At 43.2% G+C, this 23489-nt stretch overlaps 1 protein-coding gene across 1 annotated transcript in view; it reads left to right on the plus strand.

Moving 5' to 3' along the window:
* Positions 1–3370: 3370 nt before the first annotated feature.
* The window catches only part of LOC119426825 (polypyrimidine tract-binding protein 2-like), a 50916-nt gene continuing 30797 nt past the window's right edge, over positions 3371–23489 (plus strand). The window contains exons 1-2 of the mRNA XM_037694408.1: positions 3371–3427; positions 22498–22525. Coding sequence (XP_037550336.1) covers positions 3420–3427; positions 22498–22525 — 36 coding nt within the window. The 5' untranslated portion in view covers positions 3371–3419. The remainder of the gene's footprint in view (positions 3428–22497; positions 22526–23489) is intronic.

Raw genomic sequence — 23489 nt, forward strand, 5'->3', positions numbered from 1 at the left:
ATCCCTGGGTGGACCTTGGGGGGCTGGGGGGGGGGGGCTGTTGGGTCAGTGGGGGAGCTGACCCCCTGTGGGAGCATTTGCTCTCACAGTTATTTCTCCCCATCCCTCACCATGCACCTCCACCCTCTTCATTTCAATTCCATACATTTAGGGTTGTTTGGGCTCGGGTGTGCTGCAACAATTTTACATCTTTGTTGACCATAGCCACCTGGGACTCAATTTTATTGTACACCTTAGACATTCATTCATAACATCGTCATGACATTCATATATAGGAATTTGAGGTGGGCACATGGCTATGGGTGGTGGGATGACCTTACTCTCACCCCCTGTGCCTGTGCTCACTTACAACGGTTGCATTTAGACACTAGGGTTTGGATAGAGTTGGGGTGGAGGGGAAACTGGCACCATGCCAGCCTTTGCTCCTTCTTCTTTCCTTTTTAATGGCACTATACAACAACACACATCAACAGCACATCTAGGGGTGGGGGTGTATGTGTCGGGGTCTTATTTTTAGTTATTTATTTATTTATTTATTTATTTTTTTTTCTCCTCTTCCTACCCACCTAGTTCCCTGACTGCCATTCCGGGGGTGGGGTCCGGGAGAAGGGCAGGCCGTCGGGTGTTGACCAGGATTATGTGGGGGTTCAGGGTCTGGGGGGTGCCATGGGCGGTGCTGGCGCTGTGCTCTCCCTGGGGTTGTTTGGACCCCCTGAGCTTGGCTCTTGGGTGCCATGGTTGGCCCGCTGGCCGGGGTGGCTGCCGGGGCCTGGCGGGTGGTCGGCTGGGGGTGCGTGCTTGGTTGTTGGCGGTGTGTGGGGGGGGTCGGTGGCGTGTCCTCTTCATGGGGGGGGGGGGTATCCTGTCGGCGGGGCATGGCCTGGGCCGGGTCTGGGGTATTGGCTCTTCTCCGCTCAAGAATGAATGGGTTTACCTCCTGGGTTTGGGCATGGGCTGCCCCCTGTAGAGGGCGGGTACATGTCTTGGACCTGGGGGGTATAGAGTGTGTATCGGGAATAAGAATGAAATGTATCGTTATTGTATGTCTTTGAGTGAATGAATGTGAGATTGAGGTTGGGATAGTGTGATTGTGTATGTGTATGAATGGGTATTTGTTAGGCCGAGACTCGGACTGCCCCCTCTTTGATACAACTGGGGGTGCTTGGCATCGCGCCCCTATCGCGCGGCCCCCTGGTGGGGTGTGCCCTTGCCTGCCGGCGCGCTTGGGGCCCTTGGTATCGGGGGCTGGGCGCTTGGGCGTGTGTCGGCTCGGCCTGGTGTCTGCCTGGTGGGGCTCGGGTCCTCTCGCCCTGTCGGGCCTTGGCCTGGGTGGTGTGAGTCCTCGGTGCCCGGGCCTCGGTGCCTGGACCTGGACCTACATCGGTGCGGCGGGTGCCGACGGAGGCCTATGAGTTTGTCGCTGTTGGCCCCGGGGGGTCACTGTATGTGGTTGCTGGTGGGGATCTTCCGGTTCTCCCCTGTGGTCCGTTCTGGGGGGTGGGTGAGTGGTTCGCCCTGTGTGGGTGGCTCTGGGGGCTCCGCGGTCGGGGTCCCTCCTGGGGTCTTGGGCTCTGGTCCCCCCTTTTTCGTCTGCCTCTGGTCTTGGGGGTCGGGTCTCTGCTGCTTCACAATTACTAATAAATGTTCTATTAGAGAAGCCTTATACACTTATGCATGCTCACAATCACACACAAATAGAAGCAGGGATGTTTATGTAGGCTTTATATGTAGATATATAGATATGTATATGAATGTATATTCATGTGTATGTATGTATGTATGTATGTATATAGGCGTAGGTATGGGTATATATATTTATTGAAACTTACTGCAAAGCCATGAATATTTTAAGTTCTTTATACATATGTATTTTGTTGCTGTGTTTTGTCATGTTCTTTGCAGGTGAACAGACAGTGGCCGGGTGTTTTGAAGTGTGCTCTATTTGTATATATTTCTTATATTTTGGAGTCTTACTTTGTCTTTTCTTTCTTTCTATCCTATTAAAAAAAAAAAAAAAAACCTACACTAGAATGTCACTATAATAAATATTTCATAATAATGGTGTGGAGAGGATGGCTGTAAGGGGAGAAGGGAGGCCATCACAAAAAAAAAAAAAAGAAAAAAAAAAAAGAAAGGACATGGACGTAGTTGGAGTGAGGACAGTGGATGCAGAGGACAGAGTGAAATAGAGGAGGATGATTCACTGTTGTGAACACTGAAGAGGGAAAAGCCGAACGAAGAAGTAAAAGTTTCAAGCAACACTTTTGCACAAGTAGCACTTGGAGTAATGAATGACTTTTAGTTACATAGCACAGTTTAGCTTAATATTGATCAAATTTACTACATATAACCATATGTTTTTATAATAAGTTGTCTGTGACAGCTGGCTTGAGTTGGGATTGCTCACAACTTAAATCAGTGTAGATGTGCATCTAATAAATGTTTCCTGAAAGTTTCATTAGAATTAGTCTAGTGGGTCAGCAGATGTTTTTGCACCAGACAAAGACAGACGGTAAAAGCAACAAAATAACAAAAACAATTTTGTGCCCTTTGACGGCAGGTGTTAGTGAATTTGGTCTCTCTTTTGTCCCTCGTCATGGAGCAAAGAAGGGGAATTAATTGGAAATACTGTTAGTCAGTCCATCCATTGTTGCGAGCATGATAACTTGGAAAAAAAGACCCACGTATTGACTTCCATTTTGGTTTTTTGCTGCATCTAGGTATTGAAAAGGTCCTTATCAAAAATGGGGTTACTATGTTAAAATCCAAGATGGCCACGATCACATATATGAACTGTCCAACCCACCTGTTTAAAAAAAAAAAAAACCCTACACTTTCTAGTTTTTATATCGCTTAAAAGTATAGTTTCCTCAAATGATTAAGGGTGGCCCCTGGGGTGGCCGAACAAGGCCACCATTGGCCACCCCATGGCTCCTCCATTGCACCTGGTAGTGGATAAAACTGCTCCCTCCACTCAACAGGATTCTTCACTCTGTGCCTGACAAGAAAAAAACACACACACACAAAAAAAAAAACACACACACACACACACTTGAATATCTTGCACCAGAATCATTTCCAGGTATATTTACTTGCATTCCCTGATCACTTCAAGTCCAGAAAAAAAAACATCTCTAACACTACAAAACATTCACTTCTCCAGCGACATCAGCTTGTTTCTACTTGTATTAGAAAAGTAAAACCTCAGTAAGCAGACATTTATTTTGTTTTACACAACATAAAATGTTTTAATTTTGAGCATTTGTGTTCCATATTAATAAATGAGCTCATCAACGCTTAGAAGTTTCGGAACTTTTCGGCATTTTCCGCCGCCTCCTCCTCTTCCATACATCGTGTGTACGCGCGCGCAGGAGGAGGGTGAACTAACGACGAGCGGATACAGTGGAATCACAACAGAAATGGACGGGTAAATATTAGTTTTTATATGAGTATTTGTACTATTTAAAGTCAGGGGAAGTCGTTGCATTTTATTCGACGGTCTCTGAGGTCCAAGGCTGAATGTGGACCGAATGAAATGAGGAATTTAGTGGAAGCTGAGGAAGAGTCGCGAGCTTGTGTTTCCATAGCCACGCGCTCTCCTCTCTGGGGGAAGCGCCTCCGTGTTAGCATCATGTTAGCATGCTAAGTGTTGTTTAGCTTCTCCTGGATGCTGTCAGAGCTTCAAGCCTGGAAAACTTTGCGAGGGGGAGACAATCCTCACAGTTTAGAGTTTGGAGCGGTTGTTGTTTTTGCAGAAAGTTGGTCGAAGCCTGTTTTTAGGTTGCACAACAAACTAAAGTTCATCCTTTTGTTCCGTGGCTAACAGCGTTAGCTGACAACATCCCAGTTACAGCCCATGGTGTTTCCTGGTCAATAACAGGTTTTTTAGATAAAGTTGTTTTTAAAGACGCTAATCATGTTTATATCACACTTAACGCAGGGGTGTGCAACCTTTAGGTTTAAAAATAAATGGTTACAACTTAATGACGTTTGTAAAATGCTCTTGACTCTTTAAATAAAAACAAGTTAGTTTTTGTTGTGTTGAGATACTGTATTTTAAAAAAATGTTAGGATAAAACCAAATGTAATTCTACATAAGGACTCAACACATATTTGGGCATAAAAGTCTTTAAAAAATACAAATATAGGTGCTTTTAACTGCTAACAGTTTATTAGATTCAAGCCTTTTTTAGCCTAAAAAATATGTGAATAAATATGAAGTTTTGTTGGATTAGCAGAACAACTGTTGTTGGAAAGTTTTTTAACACTTGGAAAGTATTTTAGGGGGAAAAAAAATCAGCCTCACATTTGTTTTTGTTTCTGCTTTTATTTATTTATTTGGGTGCAGTCAATAAAGATCGACTTATTTTTCATTTAGTCAGAATTTGTTCCGGTGCTCTCCTGCCCTCACAGTAACTTCACTGAACTCTCGTGTTTCATTTTAATCCCATATTTATTACATCATAAAATAGTTCATTCCTCACAGTAATGGCTGTTCTTTTTAGCTTTTACTTCTAAACTTTTGATTTTTATATTAGCATACAAGGTGGTGCCCCGCTTTTCTATTTTCGAGCATCTGAGATGCAGTTCAACTCCCCTCAGCAGAGGAACGTCTTCCCCGGCCAGAGTTAGACGGACTGGGCAGAGGTTTCAGGGACTGAAGCAGCATCAGTAGTGAATGCAGAGGAAAAAAGAGCAGCGGTTGAAGAGTTAAATATCCGACAACTCTTGGCTGGAGCGGGGGATTTGGACTCATGAATAACAGGTTTGGAATGAAATGGGTTTGTGATCTGAAACAATAGCATCCCCAATTTCCAGATTAACCACAGATAAACCGTGAGACAGAACTAAATCAAGTGCATGGCCCCGTTGATGAGTTGGACCAACAACATTTTGCACAAGGTTGAAAGATTGGATCAGATTTAGAAACTCCTGCACCAAAGGCTTTTCAGGACAGCAAACATGTACATTACAGTCTCCCAGAATCAAGACCCTGTCGTAATTGAGCAGTATTCCAGTCAAAAAGTCAGAAACTTCACTTATGAAGTTTTTGTTGTACGAGGGTGGTCTGTAGATCAGGCTGCACAGTGTCGGGTTGGAGCGGCCCCGCTCAAAATACAGCAGTTCAAAACTCTGAAAAGTTACAGCCTGTAGCTGTCTGCAGTTCCAGAGCTTTTTAAAAACTGTTAATAATCCACCACCCCTACCAGAAGTCCTTGAAGCATTAAAAAAGGCACAATCCACCGGCAAAAATTCAGAAAAAACACCAGGGACGAGCCAGGTCTCTGTAACAAACATGATGTTCAGTTCATTGGAGCAGAAAAAGTCGTTTAAGATGAAGGTTTTATTGGTCAGCGACCTCACATTCAGCAGAGCAATCTTTGTAGGACTAGTAGCTGAAGGAAAATCTGAGCACAGATCAGCTGTTTTAGATTTTTAGAGTTTGGACCGCGCCTCCTAGGACCAGAGATGCCGCAGCTGTGCGCGCGCCCGCGGTGCGAGCCAGGCTTGACTACGGGGATCAGGCAGGACCCAGCAGGATCAGCGAAGCACACGGTCATGCGAATATCCAGTAGATGGTCGGCAGGAGATGATGTAGCAGACAGTTTGAAGTTGGTTAAGTTCCACTGGAGACGAGCAAAACTGCCGCGGCTGTGCGCGCGCCTGCTGCGCACACTAGGCCCGGCCACCTGTAGCAGGCTGGAGTTGAGCGGATCAGCGAAGCAAGGCGGGGTTTGCTGTAGATGACTATATTTAAAAGTTGTGGGCTATCATAAACGAGCAGTGAGTTGATGTCACCGAAGAAAAATGACAAAAACAAACAAAAAAAAAACCCGGATCAAAACAGACAGGGGTGAACAGCAAGCCACCAGCACCGGCGCCATCTTCCCGGAAGTGTTCCCGGAATGTGAGGCGGGTCTTATTACTCTGGGTTCATGAAACACGCCTCCGTTCTGGAAATCCATTCCATAGTTTGAAGCTGGCAGGGACTCGCATGTGGAGATGTTTCAGCAGACACAGACATGCATCATGGATCGGAAATCTCTGCAGGTTGGATCAGAAAAATCCGATACGTAAATTATGCTGGTATCGGAGGCTGATACCGATACCGGATCGGATCGGCCCCATCCCTACCTGAGACACCAACGAACTGCTTAATAATAATAATAATAATAATTAAAAATAATAATTTCAGGAGCAGTAATCAGAGTTTCAATCTTAAAAAACTCACTTTTTTGAATGAGCATTAGAGCTGGATATCATCAGCATAAAGCTGACATTACAAATTTTTATACAGGAGAATTACCTGTCCAATGGGGAGGATATAAAGAATAAATAAACTGCGTCCCAAAACAGTACCCTGAGGTACACAAGGTAATCTAGCACTTAAAAAGAAAGTAGAAATTTATTATACCGGTAAACTCTTTTTTACATTCTGAACAACTTTGATGACAATCTGTTGACCCAAAAGAGTTTTTTGAAGTCTCAGAATTGGGAAGATTTGATCTGAATAGGTTGTTAGGAGAAATTTTCCTATTTTTTAGTTCTTCAGAATTACAATAGCTTTGTACTGCCCATCTAATTTGAAACAAATGTATATACAGTGAGGAAAATTAAGTATTTGAACACCCTGTGACTTTGCAAATTCTCCCACTTAGAAATCATGGAGGGGTCTGCAATTTTCATCTTAGGTGCATGTCCACTGTGAGAGACATAATAAAAAAATAAATAAAAATCTGTAAATCACAATGTTTGATTTTTAATAATTTATTTGTGTGTTACTGCTGCAAATAAGTATTTGATGGGGTATAACGGTACGCTAAAATCACATTTCGGTTCACTTTCAGGGAGGGCTCCGTTCGGTTCATTTTCGGCACAAAAAAAGGCCAAAATAAAGAGTTACAAAATGTTTATTTTGAAAATATGCCAAGTAAACAATACGTTTGTATAAAAATAAATAAAAGCGACCCATTTGGATGATATTTTAAATAAACAGCACTCTTTACAATAAATAAACTATACTAACAATTAGGGCTGCAACTAACGATTATTTCAATAATCGATTCATAGATAGCTGCTTGTTGTGGTGTCCATGATGTCTGTCCATCATGAACTGTTGTTTTTTTGTTGTTGTTTTCTGGAATGAGAGTAAATATGTATTATTTCATAATTTACAGCAACTCAAGAAATGCCTTGTTTCACTTACAGTGTTAGGTTCAGGCAAAAGTAGCTAAAAGAGCAATTAAACACACACACACACATATAAAATACTTAATTACACACATTTGAGTAGATGTAATAAAATACTTTAATTCCTGTTTAAATGCAATTCATCCTGCCATACCTGCAGTGTCTTCAGACTTTGCCAGCAAATTAAAAGTTGAAGCTTAATCATTAAATTATTATCTTTGTTTTAGATTTATTTATAAATCACATTTAAACACTGCTTGTACCAATTAAATTAAATTAAAAGTAACACACGTTCTCTGTCACCGTCATTAATCAGCAAACAAACAAACAGCAGCTTCAGCTACAGACAGACTGACGTTACGTTTTCTCACTTGGAAACAGAACAATGTGTTAAATTGTAGAGACTCACCTGCAACATGAGTTGGGAGTAAGTCGAGTTGTATCAGCTGCAGCTCCTTCTTCCTCCTCGTGACTCCGACATGTTTATGTTTCATCTCCTTGGTTCTCCCGTGTCGTGTCGTCATTTTTCAAAGCTGCATGCTTCTCAGTTTTTATCTTTGTGAAGAGCTCCCACACTTTGTAGGACTTGGGTCGACAGTTTTCTCTGCGTCGGTCATTTGTAAAATTGACTTAATTTCCTTTGAAAACAGCCTCTGCTCTGCTTCCGCCTCCCTCCTCGCTCTGTTCAACTTGCGATGCAGAGTTTTTTTTTTTTTAACTTTATTCAGTCAGTCAGCATTGACAATGAACTGCCAGTGAACAAAACGGCTCCGCAGCGCTGTGAAAGACGCATAATCGCACGACACAATGAATCAATAATGAAATTTGTTGCCAACACTTTTAATCATCGATTTTTATCGATTTTATCGATTCGTTGTTGCAGCCCTACTAACAGTAATAAAAATCTTAATAAATACAGTAACAGTCAGAACCAGAACAATAAGCAGCAACAGACTGTTTACAATCTAACTAGTCAAGTTTTAAGTTTTTGGCCAAAAAGACAAACTTGTCCACATTTTCTGCCAAAACCTTAGATCTAGTTGCAGTGAATATCTCCAGCAGTGGATAAAACCTCTCACTAACAACAGTAGCAGGTATAAAGAGGTAGAGCTTTGCTAATTTTGCAGTGTGGCTGGATTTGGCCTCATCATTACTCACAGCCTCTTCTTGGACCTGCTCCCTCAGGTGGGACAGGTCCCTGGAAAAGTTCAGAGTTCACTCATCACAGACTTCTTAGCTGGAGGTGATCTCTGGTGGATTTCCCTTAAGAGGAAGAAAACTCAGCTGCTATCTCTGTCCCAGACTGGAAATAAAACACAAATAGGTAAAAAAAAAAAGAATTAATAAGATTATAATAAAAAAAAAAAAAGTTAATTAGATGATAATAAAAGAACAATACCTTTTCTTGAACGGTTGTTATGAGGTGGTTGAATCTCTCGGTCATCATCAGGACAGGGCTTTAATCTGGTCCAGGGCTTGTTGACAATATCAGTTTTATCTTTTTCACAAAGTGCTGCACAACTTTTTGGCTGAAGTGTTGACGTGATGGGATGTTGTAGCGAGGCTCAATAACTTTAAAGTCGGCGCATCAACAACGGAAACGTAGCTCCAGAGCTTTAAAAAAATCCTACAGCTTGTGTTATTGCTCTGGACCGATCTGAATTACTTGATAAAGGTTGTATAAATGCTGCTATCGGTGTTTGCAACAAGCTGCTTTTCTTGCTTGTAGATGAGACGTTCACGTTCGGACGATGTTGTTTCAAGCGAGTTAACAAGTTAGACATGTTGCTGCTGCAGATCCAATCTCTGTGAAAAAACGTTGACACACAGCTTTGGGTTTACACTTGTCTTTTAACAAGAAAGCCATAATGTTCCCAAACAGGAGACCGCAACGAGAAGCTAATGCTAATGCTGCGCGTGCTGCAAGATAATAGTGCCGTGCTGAAACTTGGGGTGGGTGACTTGGCTCAAATATAATATTGTGATATTTCAGAGCATTCTGACGATAACGATAAATTTCGTGATATAACCAAAAAAATAAAAATCATTTATTCATTTGACAAAATTAACTTAACATGTTGCTTTGCAGTATTATATATAAATTAAAAAAACGGGTTAATTTTACTGATATTATTTTATTTAGTAAGGTATTCAGTCTCAAGTATAAAAATAAAAATGATCCTTCTGTTATTTAGATTGAAAAAGTCTGCACAAAATATAGAGCCACAAAATCCACCACAAAAACTAAAGTGCTGGTGAAGTTTCCCAAACTAACTAAATAAAATGAAGCAAGATCTTTTGAGCAAAAATGTAACTTACAACAAAATATATGTTCTATTTCATATAGGCTTCGCCCTTTAAGGCTGTCACTGGTGGGTTTATCCCTGCACGCGCAGCACTGAAAACTTTAGTCCACGCCCACGGTGAGACCGGGTAATCGGCTCCCATTTTTTCTTCAGCCAGCTAGCTAGCACTGTCAGAAGAATGATGAAAGAAAAGTTGTCCAGCTTTGACCGGCACAACCTTTGCTAAGGAGACCTGGGTCTCTGCCACGCCAACCTCCTGCCTTCCCGGTGAGCTCTTCCTCCCCGAGGAGAAGCAGACGAGCAGCATTGTTCAAGGTAAGTGCCGAGGAGTGCTTTGCTGTGGCGGGCCGCTACCCGTTGGACAACGACATTGCCGTTTCTAACGTTTTTTTCCTTGATGTAATCAAATGATTTCCTCGAAAAAGGCGATGTTAGCAGCAGCCCTGCTGAATGTTTTTCCGTGGAGGGCTGCTACCCGCTGGATGACGCCACTTCCTTTTCTAACATGTTTTTTCCTCGTGGTGAATCGGATGATTCCCTTGAAAAAAGCGTTGGCAGCAGCTCCGCTGAGTGTTTTTTTTCTGTGGCGGCGCGCTATGCGCGGGACGATGCCACTGCCTTCTTTGACGCAGAGTCACGCAGTGAATCGAATGATTCCTCTGAGAAAGGCGATGTGGAGCTGCCCCTTCCCTCCTGGAGAGCGTAGTGACGGAAGACGAGTGGCCGAGCGGATGCTCAGCCACCTCAGATCTTCCCACGTCAGCGACCACAATGCTCCCAGCCGTCGGCGCCCTCCTCTCGGAGCTGCCCGGCGTATTCCAGGAGGATGTTTACACAAGGGACTTTCTGTCCATCGCCTCCCTCCGCCCTGATCGAATGATCTGGCGGCAAGGTTGGCTCCGCCCCGGCTCGTCACCCTGACCCCATCTGGCCTCGCTGTCCAGCTGTGGCGTCACACTGGAACGAGGCTGCAGCTTGGCCCAGCAAGCTGAAGACATCCGTCTCCACCTTCGCCTCCATCTCCAGAGTGGAGGGTTTTACCAATCTGTGTTTTTTCCCTCGCGCCCCCCCCCCCTCCCCGAGCCAAGCCTGGCGGTGGCACCTGAGGCAAAAGCTTCCAGGATGGACCAGCAACCTGTCCCTCCAGGGAAGCATGACCAGATGGTGACAAGGTCTCCAACCAAGCTCACCAGTGCACATTCCAGATGGCCGCAGCAAACAACAATGTCGCCCTGCTGGCCTACAGCATCTCTAAGAGGCTGGAGGAAACAGACCTGCTGGAGGAGACAAAGAGCTATCTCTGTAAAGCTGCTGATGTCATCTTAAACATGTGCCACCTTTGCGGTCTGCCTGTCCCACATCGCTGCCTGGATGACCATGATCCAGAGGACCACTTGGCTCCACCTCTCACCATCCTTGTCCGAGAGGCTGCAGAACGACCTGCTGGATGGCCCCATCACCCCAGAGGTGCTTTTCGGGGCCAATTTCAGGACCATCCCATAGAAATTGCAGAGGTCCGAGGAGGTCTCAGAGACTGTACACCATCTGATGATGTCACAGTCCTCCTCTTGCCCCTCTGGCCGCTGGAGGGACCGCCTTGGCCAGCAACAGCTGCAGAGGTGCTCTACAGCTGCAGCAGCTACTTCACACTCCGCTCCTCCGCCGGCCCCCTCTACCAGGTAACAGATCCTTAAGTGGAAAGTATGTGTTTTTTTGATGATGTATGTTTTTTGATATAAAACAGAAACGCCTCTGAAAGTAAAGTTTTTTTCATCTGAGACTGTCAGATCAGCTGAGCTCACAGCTGCCTCTCTTCACACATTCCTCACACAGAATGAGCCAGTAACATCTAAACAGTGTTTTAAATGGCACCACTGTTCAGTAAATAACACAAAACACTCGTCTGCCTCGCCCGCTAAATTTATGTATTTTTCAGCAGACAGAGTCCGGTAAAATCCCTCGTTTTCAGCCAGAATCCGTTTTTAATTTCTGCTGTTTTCTGCTCACTCACAGTGCAGCGGGAGTAAACGTGTTTTCTCCACGACAGCTGCAGCCTCCACCGAAACGGCGTCTCACTCAGAAAGCGCTCACGCCTTCTCTCGGTGTGCGCTGGCTCACCTCAGCTCTATGTGAGACCGCAGCCTGGGCTCAGCACAGAGGCACACATACAGCCCTTTTTTCTGTCGGAGCCCTCCTTGGGTTCCCCCCGGAGAATCTCTGGAGCGAGTGATGGCAGTAAGGATTTTTAGTCTGGTTGATGTTCATGAGAAACATCATGACAACTCAAATGCGTGCCCGCTGTCTGAGCGTTACTCAGAGTGGCAATGAGTGTGTTCCCTGGACAGATGGACGGACATCTGATCCAGAAGCGGTTACACACTGCAGTTCGCAGCTCAACCCCCACCCTTCAGAGGGATTATATACACAGTTCTGTCTTCTCCAGAACAGAGCTCGTCTCTCCAGTCAGAAGTTCAGGAATTTCTGACGAAAAACGTGATTTCCAGAGTTCTCAACGGAGAGGAAAATACAGTTTTTTTTCCTCCTCCTACTTCCTTGTTCTGAGAAAAATCCAGAGGGATGAGACCCATTCTCGACCTGTTCATGTTCAGCAGTTCGATCATGGGAAGACAATTCCACATGCTGACAAACGGCTGCTGGAGAACTTCACCAGAACAACTGGTTTTCACCTCCATAGGTCTGAAGAGCGCATATTTTCACATTTCCATCATTCTGAAACACCCCACGCACATTCTCGACATGCGTGGAGACAGCTCTGCAGTCGTTACACATGGCAGGAATAGGAATTCTTTTTATCTGGACAATCTGCTCTTATTAGCTTGGTCCAGTTAGAAAGCTGTCGCACAGACCAAAACGCTAGTGTTACACTTGCTAAACGTGGGGTTTCTATAAACTGGAAAAACTTCAGTTTGTCCATCCCAGATGATTGTTTATCTGGAAATGGAGCTAAACTCGACTAGAATGAGAGCCCGTTTATCACAGCTGAGAGCCGAAGCCCTATCAGCTCAGCTCCGCCGTGTTAAACCCTGCAGCATAGTGACAGTTCTGCCTGTCATGCGACCCCTGGGACGATGTCAGCTGCCCACATCGTGGTTCCGCTGGGCTTACTTCACATGAGACGCCTTCAGAGATGGTTTGCCCGCCTGCGCATAGATCCTGTGCGCCAGAAGAGGTGGATTATCTTTGTGCCCCCCTTGGTAAGAACCGATCTGAATCACTGGGGAAACCCTCTCATTCTGTCAGAGGGAGTTCCCATCATACGTCTCAGTTTTCACAGACGTGTTCCTGTCAAGCTGGGAGGAATGTGTCTGTCCCAAGCAGTGGGCGCACAGTGGCTGGACCACATGTCGCTTTACATAATGTGCTAGAATGTTTCACGGTCTGAATCGTGACTCAACATTTGTCCCCTGCTGCGGGATCAGCATGTTCTGATCCACACAGACAACAAAGTGATGACATTTTACATAAACCATCAGGGAGACATGCACTCAGCCCAACTGTTACACATCGTGAAACAGCTGTTGTGTTGGGCACACACAAAAACCTGCTCTCCATCAGAGCAGTGTACATTCCCAGAATTCTGAACAAGCGAGCGGATATCATGTTGAGGGGTGGTCCCCGCCACAGAGACTGGAGCCTCCATCAAGTAGGTATCTCTGCAGGCAAATTCGGAAGGCGTATCTGGGCGATCATATCTGATTGGACTATAGGAAAGTAGGCGTATCTGGGCGGTCATATCTGATTGGACTATATGAAAATGGGCGTGTCTGGCCAGCCGCATATGATTGGACGATAGAAAAATAGGCGTGTCTGGCCAGCCATATTTGATTGGACGATAAAAAATAGGCGTGTCTGGCCGGCCACATCTGATTGGACGATAGAAAAAAAGGCTGAACGATAAAATGCCGTAACCCCAGACACATGATGTCTAAAAACAAAACGTTATTGGCAGATTGTGTTAACCACAGGCATATTATGTCTATGGTGTTAACCGGTTCGACATTAGCGGCGTCTCGGTTCGACATTGCTCCAGTATACTGCCGCGGCGTCTCCATAACTTCTTTTTCCGCCTCTCTTAACACAGAACTTCCGGTTACATTTCAAAATAAGAGCAACATAACTGGGTAGTGGGGAGAGCTAAATGTTAGGTTTTTTTTAATACCAAGCCGTAACATTAAAAAACAAATTCCATTTTGGTTGTTGAAAAATGTGAAAAAAGTTACAATCGATTCATAAAGAAAGAAAAATATTAATGATACTTAAACTGGCCTTGGGACAAAGGATGTTTCCTTTAACTTCACATTTTCTTGTTCAACCTGCAGTCACTGCAGATGAGTGATTGTCCGTTTCTGTAAGATTTCTGCAACTGGAGCAGGTATTTCTGTTTACTGGTTAACTTCCTCAGCTGTCTCACATTTTAAAGGTCAACCTACTCCATGTTTCAGTAGAAAACAAGCACATTTAGGAGTCAGTACATAACCAGCCTTTTGGCCCTCACACCTATACCCAGTTGCTTATGATGCATGATGAGATCAGATTTATCCATATTTTAGAAATTAAATTTAACTTAGTCGACAAAACAATACAAATGAAGACTGTCTGTCTTAAAAAAAACTCTTGGTTTTGCAGTAAGCAGCCTGATTTCAAACTGACATCTTGGCCAAAGGTACAATAAAAATCTTTGTGTTCTCAGAAAAGTTGTTTCAGGACCTCCAATAAACTGATGTACACATCAAAGCACACAAGACAGATTCAGGAATTCTCTTTGTTTTCCAGATTTCTCATTTGTTATTACCTTAAAACATACTCAGACAACATTTGATGCATCATTGAATTTTTTTATTGTGTTTATTGGGACATCCATTTTTAGAAGTCATCGTAGCATCTGTTGGAAACACAAAACATAGTACAGTTAGGGTGTTGCTAGTTGTTACTTATTGTAATGTGTGGGCATCACAGTACAAGAGCTGGACTACTAACCCTGCATCCATGGCACAAAGTGGGTGCAGTACCCAGGAAGAATGGCTTCACTGTAGAAGGCCCTCAGCTCTCTTCTTTTGCCACTGCCCCAGAAACCTGCACAGTCTTTAAATTCTTCTCCACAGCTTAAGCAGACAGAAATTACATAAGGCTTTCTGTGCTCAGCCTGAAATACTTCAGGCTTCTTCGTTTATTTTCAAAGTCAACATCAGATGTTGGTTAACATTGTTGAGCAACATCTTGGGGTCTTCTAGAGTCAACCTGAAGTGAGAGTGGTTCCTGACATGGCAGAAAGACATAAATATAATTAACAGCTTTTATTTGTTTATTTTTCAGCTAATAACTTTTATTTATTTGTTTTTCATATTTTTCAGTTATACACAGCTTTAAAATATTTATTTTTCAAGTATTAAGAACTTTTCTTTTCAGCTTTTATTTTGAAAAGCAACACCCAGTTGTTGTAAACGTGCACAGTGAGAGCTGCCGGAGCCGAGTGGAGGCTCACTTTACCTCAGTGCGTTACCTGCGTGGGAACTCCCACCATGTTTTCACATGAGCTAAACTTCTAAAGCACGACAACAACGAGAGAACGGTCGAAACTATCGTGACCTACAATAAACGTACTTCAATAATATGCATAAGTGAAAACATAGCATGCTTTATAAGTACAATAAATCATATTTCTTTGTCAAATATCGCAAAGAAACGTTACCTCATCAATAATCCTCGTGACTTTAAGGGTTACCCATAGCCAATCAGTGTTCGCCGCCGACAAACGCCTATTAAATACTGTTAGCCAATCAGTGTCCGCCGCCCATAAACGCCTATTCGCCAGAAACGCCCACTTTTGGTCTGCAGAGAACCCCTTCTCGTGGGGGGCGCTCTCCTCCAGGCAGGAAGAGCGATCAGGAGTTACCCAGAAATAGGTCAGCAACTTTGTGTCTGTCCGCTGAACAGATCCGTTTAGAAAAGATGGGCCTCCCACAGGATGTGGTGCGTACGTTCAGGGTGCACGAGCTGCTTCCACCACAACGCTGTACACATCAAGTGGACAGTTTTTCAGCACTTGTGTGCAGAGAAAGGCGTGGAGGACATCTCATGGCCACTAGGTGACATTCTGTTCTTTCTGCAGCAGCTGATGGACAGAGATCTAGCGTTCAGCACAATTAAAACTAGGGATGCACCGATCCACTTTTTTAAACTTCTGAGCCGATCCCGATACCCAAATCTGAATATCGGTCGATACCGATCCAGTTCTGATATCATCATCATCATTGATTTAAAATGAGGCTGTAATAATCTCCTCTCAAGTGCAATTTGTACGAATATATGCTTGCATATCCAAAAATGCAACTTGACGTAAGTTTTATTAATTTTGGATACATTTTAAAGTTAGAATTAAATTCTGCTAACACAAAACATGTTTCTTTTTAATCCTAGCTTTAAAGTGCATATTAAAGTGATTAATTTAAGTGATTTTTTAAAAGTTATTTTATATTTTTTTAAACAAGGGGCAGATATAAGTATTTTCTTTCTGCACTCTTTTCATTCAATGTTTTCTTTTCATGATTTTTTTTTAATTTATTTCTTTTAAATGAATGAATTAAATTAAATAAAATGTTAAATGGCTTCAAACATCTGCTAAGTTCAAGGCATAAACCAACAGACATGTTCCTGTTTTTAGTATTTTACATCACTTTATAATGTAGCTGATTTTGTATTTAATATAATTTTCAAATCATATGTTTTTTTTATGATTGTTTACTGTTGTACTGATAAATATCTCCTGTAGGGTAAACTATATCTTGACTGCAAGTATCAAGCTGTGAAATCTTTCGTTTTCTACAACTGATAGTGGTTGGTCATTAATTATGATGAAGTTTAGCAACTTCTCTGTAAACATTAGAGCTCCATGGTTTCAGCGACGTCTACTTCTTGTTCAATCCGAAGCAAGCAGTCGGATTTGGGATAGCCGCGCTGAGTCTGTCCCTCCTCGGAGACGGGCAGACTGAGCGGGACAGATTGGACGCGGCTGGCCGGGTTCGAGTCGCCTCTTTCGGTTAAGCAAAGAGCAGCGCCCCGCTGAAGCCACGGAGCTTGAATGTTCATCGTAAAACTAACTTGACCGTGGTTTACTGCGGTGCCATGGCTCTGCAGACATTGCACGTTGCCGTCTTGTTTTGTGGTGTTTCTAGTGTAAAATACTTCCACATAGCGGACATGTTTCGATGAAAAGTTGGTTAGCTGTTAGCCACAGTGCTGCTAATTCAGTCCTCACGATGTAGCTGGCTGCAAACTATGAAATGGATTTCCTGAATGTGAGGCCGGTCTTATTACTCTGGGTTCATGAGACACGCCACCATTCAGGAAATCCATTCCGTAGTTTGAAGCCAACGTGCATCATGGATCGGAAAATCCGATACGTAAATTATGCTGGTATCGGAGGCCGATACTGGATTGGATTGGCCCCATCCCCAATTAAAACTTATGCTGCAGCTATTTCTTCCTGTCACGAGGGCTTCGGTGATAGAACAGTTCTTAATCACCCCTTGATGAAGCGTTTCCTGAAAGGTGTACAGAGACATAGACCGGTGTCACGTCCACTAGCTTCACAGTGAGACCTAATGATGGTCCTGCACGCTCTGATCAAAGCTCCTTCTGAGCCTTTAGATCAGGTTTTACTTACATTTCTGTCATTTAAAACAGCCTTGCTGTTAGCTCTGACGTCGGCAAAGAGAGTGAGTGATTATCTGCTCTCTCTGTTGCTCCATCATGTCTCAGAATTCAAGCTGACGGCAGTTCAGCTGTACTGCGTTTTAACCCTGCTCTGAAAAACATCACAAGCTCACTCAGATCGAGAGTGATAACCTTGTATGGGTTTGATCCTCTTCCTCATAATTCTGAGGCGGAAGCACCATCTCACCTCCTTCTGTCTCGTGCGCATTTTTCATGTTACGTGGCGCACATGGCCGCACTGCGCCGCTTTCAGCGTATGTTTGTGCATTACTGGGACAGCTCTTCAGGACGTCCTCTATCCTCCCAGTGCCTCTCACACTGGTTGTGTGAGGCTATTTCTGAAGCTTACAGTTCATCTGGACTGGATCTTCCAGAGAATCTCAGCGCATTCCACCAGAGGGTTTTCATCCTCAATGGCTCTGCATGGAGGGATGACAGTGGAGGATATTTTGTATGGCAGCTGCCTGGTCATCGCCATGTTCAATTATTTGTTTTTATCTACGTGATGTTTCCACTTTCTCCATGACCCATTCTGTTCTCAGGGTTCTGACAGAATGATTTGTTTCATGGAGCCTCACTTTTAAACTCACAGCTGCCTGCATGCAGTCGCAGTATGAGATATTTATTATCAGTCACAAGTTCATGACTGCTGACTTTATTGTTATTAACTGGTTCATCCTGAAGAGCTGTTGGTCTGCTCTGTTTATTGTTACACTGTTACAGTTTGTATCCTCCCTTGATCCTATTCACAGCAGCAGGTCTGCTATTGCAGCCTTTTTTTTTTCCTCACCAGAGATCTTCTTCGGTGCACTCCTGCGCATGGAGCACGCAATTACGCAATGCGTAATTTCGTGCACAGAAGGCTGAGTGATGAAACTTTTTTTGTGCAAGCAGGTGCTTCATGTTGTGTCTGAATGGACCCAGTGAGGCATAGACTACATCCTGCTTCGCCTTTAACCCACTAGCGACAGCTTTAAAGGGTGAAGCCTATACGAAATAGAACGTTGGTTACGTACTGTAACCCCAGATTCTATGAGTATAGGCGTAGCTCTTTAAGCTCTGGGCCTCACTGGTTCCTAAATGGCTGAAGAAAAAAGCTACTTGGGAGCCGATTACCCGGTCTCACCGTAATTTATACGGTCCGGGGGTGAGGCCCACACAGCAGGTGGGCGTGGACTAAAGTTTTCAGTGTTGCGTGCGTAGGGATAAACCCACTAGTGGCAGTCTTAAAGAGCTACGCCTATACTCATAGAATCTGGGGTTATAGTACGTAACCAACGTTTCCTGTAAATGAGCTATAACTTCCAGAACTTGTAACAAGGTGATCAGCTGACCCTGAAGCTTGTGGTGTTACTTCTTCCTCTCTTCCTGTAGGAATTATTCATTTCTCTGATGCTATGTCTTTCATCACCTGACTCTGTCCTTGGTCCATGGACTGTGGAACTAAGAGACAGACCTGTGCGTGTTTGAGACGCAGTCCACACCGGCAGCTCAGAGCGGGATGGGGAGAGAAAAAAAAAAAAAGACAAGTGGCAGCTTAGAGCGGGGGGGAAGGAAGAGACAGTCTGTACTTGCAGTTTAGAGCTGGATGGAGAGACGGCTGAACCGCGCTTTGTTTGTTTTTAGCTTTATAGCTAGCTAGTATTGCGCACAGCTAATTAGTAGGGATGGGGCCGATCCAGTATCGGTATCGGGCTCCGATACCAGCATAAATTACGTATCGGATTTTTTTGATCCAACCTACCAATATTTCCGTTCCATGATGCATGTCTCTGGTTGCACTGCACGTTGGCTTCAAACTATGGAATGGATTTCTTGAACGGAGGCGTGTCTCATGAACCCATAGTAATAAGACCCGCCTCACATTCAGGATATCCATTTCATAGTTTGCAGCCAGCTACAACGTGCAGCAACACTTTGGCTAATGGCTAACAAACTTTTCATTGATACATGTCCGCTGTGTTTTACACTAGAAACACCACAAAGCAAGACAGCAATGTGCAATGTCTGCAGAGCCATAGCACCGCATTAAACCGCAGTAAAGTTTTACGTTGGACATTCGAGCTCCGTGGTTTCAGCGGTCTGTTATTTTCGTTCAGTCTGGAGAAGGCAGTCTGATTTCGGTCAGCCACGCTCGGTCTGACCCGCTCAATCTGTCCGTGTCGGAGGAGGGGCAGACTGAGCGTGGCTGAACGAAATCAGATTGACTTCTCCGGACTGAACAAAAATAAAAGACCGCTGAAGCCCCGGAGCTCGAATGTTTACCGAGAAGTTGCTAAACTTCATCATAATAAATGGCCAACTGCTATCCGTTGTAGAAAACAAAGGATTTCGCAGCTTGATACTTGCAGCCAAGATATAGTTTACCCTCCAGGAGATATTTATCAGTACAACAGTAGACAATCATAAAAAGCATATAAATTGAAAATTACAATAAAATTATATTTAAAACAAAACAAAACAAAAACAACTACATTATAAAGCGATTTAAAATACTAAAAACAAGCATGTTTGTATTTATGCCATGAACTTAGCAGATGTTTAAAGCCATCTAATCACTTTAATATCCACTTTAAAGCTAGGAATAAAAAAAACATGTTTTGTGTTAGCAGGATTTAATTCTAATTTTGAAACTTATCCAACATTAATAAAACTTACCTCATGTGGCCTGTTTGGACATATGCATATATTTGTACAAATTGTACTTGCATGTAGAGAGGAGATTATTACTGCCTCATAAAATCAATAATGATGATGATATCGGAACAGGATCGATATCGTCTGATATCCAGATCAAGGTATCGGGATCGGATCAGAAGTTACAAAATGCGGATCGTTGCGTCCTTACCAATTAGCGTTACACCAGTACCGACAGGTGGAGGGGGGGTGCGCAGTTCTGTTTGGTTGTTCGGCGCGCACGGTTCTGTTAAAGGGGCGGGGCCACCTGACGTATTACGTCATGAAATTATCAAATCATGATATCATTTTTTTGCCCGGGCAAGCTTTTTTTTACTGGTATTATCGTGAGCGATATGATATGACCCACCCCTAGCTGAAACACGCTTAGGAACTTTAGTTCTGCAGCACATAATCTCATGTTAATAAATTTTAATTAATGAAAAATTAATTGAAACGGTACGCACATGGACCAAACCGAACATGCTGTACCGAAACGATTCGGTACACCCACGTGTACCGTTACACCACTAGTATTTGAACACCTGTGAAAATCAATGTTAATATTTGGTACATTAGCCTACTACAAATGTCAAAAGTTTCCTGTAGTTTTTCATCAGGCGTGCACACACTGCAGCAGGAATTTTGGCCTATTCCTCCACACAGATCTTCTCTAGATCAGCCAGGTTTCTGGGCTGTCGCTGAGAAACACTGAGTTTGAGCTCCCTCCAAAGATTTTCTATAGCGTTTAGGTCTGGAGACTGGCTAGGCCACTCCAGAACCTTGATATGCTTCTTACGGAGCCACTCCTTGGTTCTCCTGGCTGTGTGCTTCGGGTCATTTTCATGTTTGAAGACCCAGCCACGACCCATCTTCAATGCTCTAACTGAGGGAAGGAGGGTGTTCCCCAAAATCTTGCAATACATGGCCCTGGTCATCCTCTCCTTAATACAGTGCAGTCGTCCTGTTCTATGTGAAGAAAAAAAACCCAAAGCATGATGCTTCTACCCCGATGCTTCACAGTAGGGATGGTGTTTTTGGGATAGTATTCATCATTCTTCGTCCTCCAAACACGGTGAGTGGAATTAAGATCAAAAAGTTCTATTTTGGTCTCATCTGCCCACAGAACTTTCTCCCATAACTCCTCTGGATCATCCAAATGGTCATGGGCAAACTTCAGATGGGCCTGGACGTGCGCTGATTTAAGCAGGGGAACCTTCTGTGCCGTGCATGATTTTAAACTATGACCTCTTAGTGTATTACCCACAGTAACCTTGGAACCAGTGGTGCCAGCTCTCCTCAGGTCATTGACCAGCTCCTCCCGTGTAGTTCTGGGCTGATTCCTCACCTTTCTTAGGATCATTGATATGCCACGAGGTGAGATCTTGCATGGAGCCCCAGTCTGAGGGAGATTGAAAGTCATGTTTAACTTCTTCCATTTTCTAGTAATTGCTCCAACAGTTGATATTTTTTCACCAAGCTGCTTGGCAATTGCTCCGTAGCCCTTTTCAGCTTTGTGGAGGTCTACAATTTTGTCTTTGGTGTCTTTGGACAGCTCTTTGGTCTTAACCATGTTAATAGTTGGAGTCTTACTGATTGTGTGGGGTGGACAGGTGTCTTTATGCAGCTAACGACCTCAAACAGGTGCTTCTAATTTAGAATAATAAGTGGAGTGGAGGTGGACTTTTTAGAGGCAGACAACAGGTCTTTGAGGGCCATAATTGTTGTTGATTGGCAGGTGTTCAATTACTTACTTGCAGCAGTAACACACAAATAAATTATTAAAAAATCATACATTGTGATTTCTGGATTTTTTAAATTAAGATTATGTCTCTCACAGTGGACATGCACCTAAGATGAAAATTTCAGACCCCTCCATGATTTCTATGTGGGAGAACTTGCAAAGTCGCATGTTGTTCAAATACTTATTTTCCTCACTGTGTATATATATATATATATATATATATATATATATATATATATAAATAATATATATATATACATATATATACATATATATACATATATATACATATATATAATATATATACATATATACATATAATATTAATTTTGTAGCTGTATCCAGTAAAACAAGTTTTAATCCAATTTGGGAACTATGATCTTTATTTTTGTAACATTGCTACACACAGTGCCACAGGTTGCATGCCCCTGACTTAAAGAAACTTGAACATGATGTGCACCTAAAGGAATCATTTATAGAGTCCAAATGGGAATTTACAGTGTTTACAGAGGCAACACGTCAGGAAGTAGCTTAGGAAAGCAACTATAAAATGATATCCATGTGGAGAAGATATGTTAATGTTTTGAACACAAGACTAATAATCACCTGCAGATCCAATTGTTTTGGTACTGTTTGAAGTGTACAGTGAGTCCGCAGTTTGTGCTCTGTGTACTTGACCTTGTCTTATGACCCACTGTGTGATGCATCAGAGTATAGAGTTTGTAATAGCTGAAGAAGATCCAAACAACAATCGTCAGAGGCCAGTGAATCAGACATGACCTTGTCATATTTGTGTTCTTCCACTTAAAAGTTTTTGCTTTGACCTCATTTAAATGTCTCTTTCAGGATCAGCGATGTTGCAGTTGGAGTGAAGGTGAGTGTTTTCACCACATTTTTTTTAAATGTGTATTTATAGGCAAAAATATTTTTCTTGACCTTTGTCCGTTTGTTAAAATATCTCATGAAAAAATAGACAAGTTTGAATAAAACTCACTACCTTCTCACTAAGAGGTGGTGGGCAGCAATTTCTCCACCTACTCAAGTGTCTGGCTCTGCCTACTCTGATTTGTATTTTTTCTTTGGAATCAGTTGTTGCACCGGCGTGTGATAGTCACATGACCGGTTTCAGTCGCTGTAGCGGGAAAGACACAGTCTCTCAGAGACTCCATTTTAATTTGTCTAAATACAAACTTAAATACACACCAGGTTTTAAATTGTGTTTATGGGTAAATAAAAACCAGAGTTATGATAATTAATCCATACCACATTTTTTTTCTGAAAATTCTTGTTGTATCTGAAAGGCTGTAGTAAATCCAGGCAGTCTCAGGGACAAAACACCCCCATCACCCTCCACTTTCACCTCACACCCCCGCCAAACAGATACCCCCCCCCCCCCGACGGAGGCTCCAAGTTATTTATCAAGTGCCAAAAAATCTACAGGAAGGAAAAAAAAGGACACAGAAGTTGAATGGAGTTCAGTGATAAAGTCACAGTGAGAGCAGGAGTGAGTCATGAGGTTTGAGAGATTTGTAATATTTAGCGTGTTTGGGTTTTATAGTTAAGGCTCCCACAGACTCGGGCGGACCTCAGTCCGTGCGTAAACTGCAGGCACTGTCCGCAAATGGTTGAGACTTCATACTTGAGCATACACCCTGACTGGCTGCAGACCAGCTCCACAGGCAAGGGACGTTTACCTTCGGGACAAATTGAGTTTGCCGATTGGTCATTTGCTGGCACACCTACTGATTTGTTTACAGGTTTGAAAAAAAAAAAAAAAACGAGAGTTGGCGGCAACGGTGTTCTGTGTTTATATGTTGTTAATAACAAGTTCTAACCCC

This window comes from Nematolebias whitei, chromosome 20 (genome assembly GCF_014905685.2).
Source record: "Nematolebias whitei isolate Nwh7 chromosome 20, NemWhi1, whole genome shotgun sequence".
Taxonomy (NCBI): domain Eukaryota; kingdom Metazoa; phylum Chordata; class Actinopteri; order Cyprinodontiformes; family Rivulidae; genus Nematolebias; species Nematolebias whitei.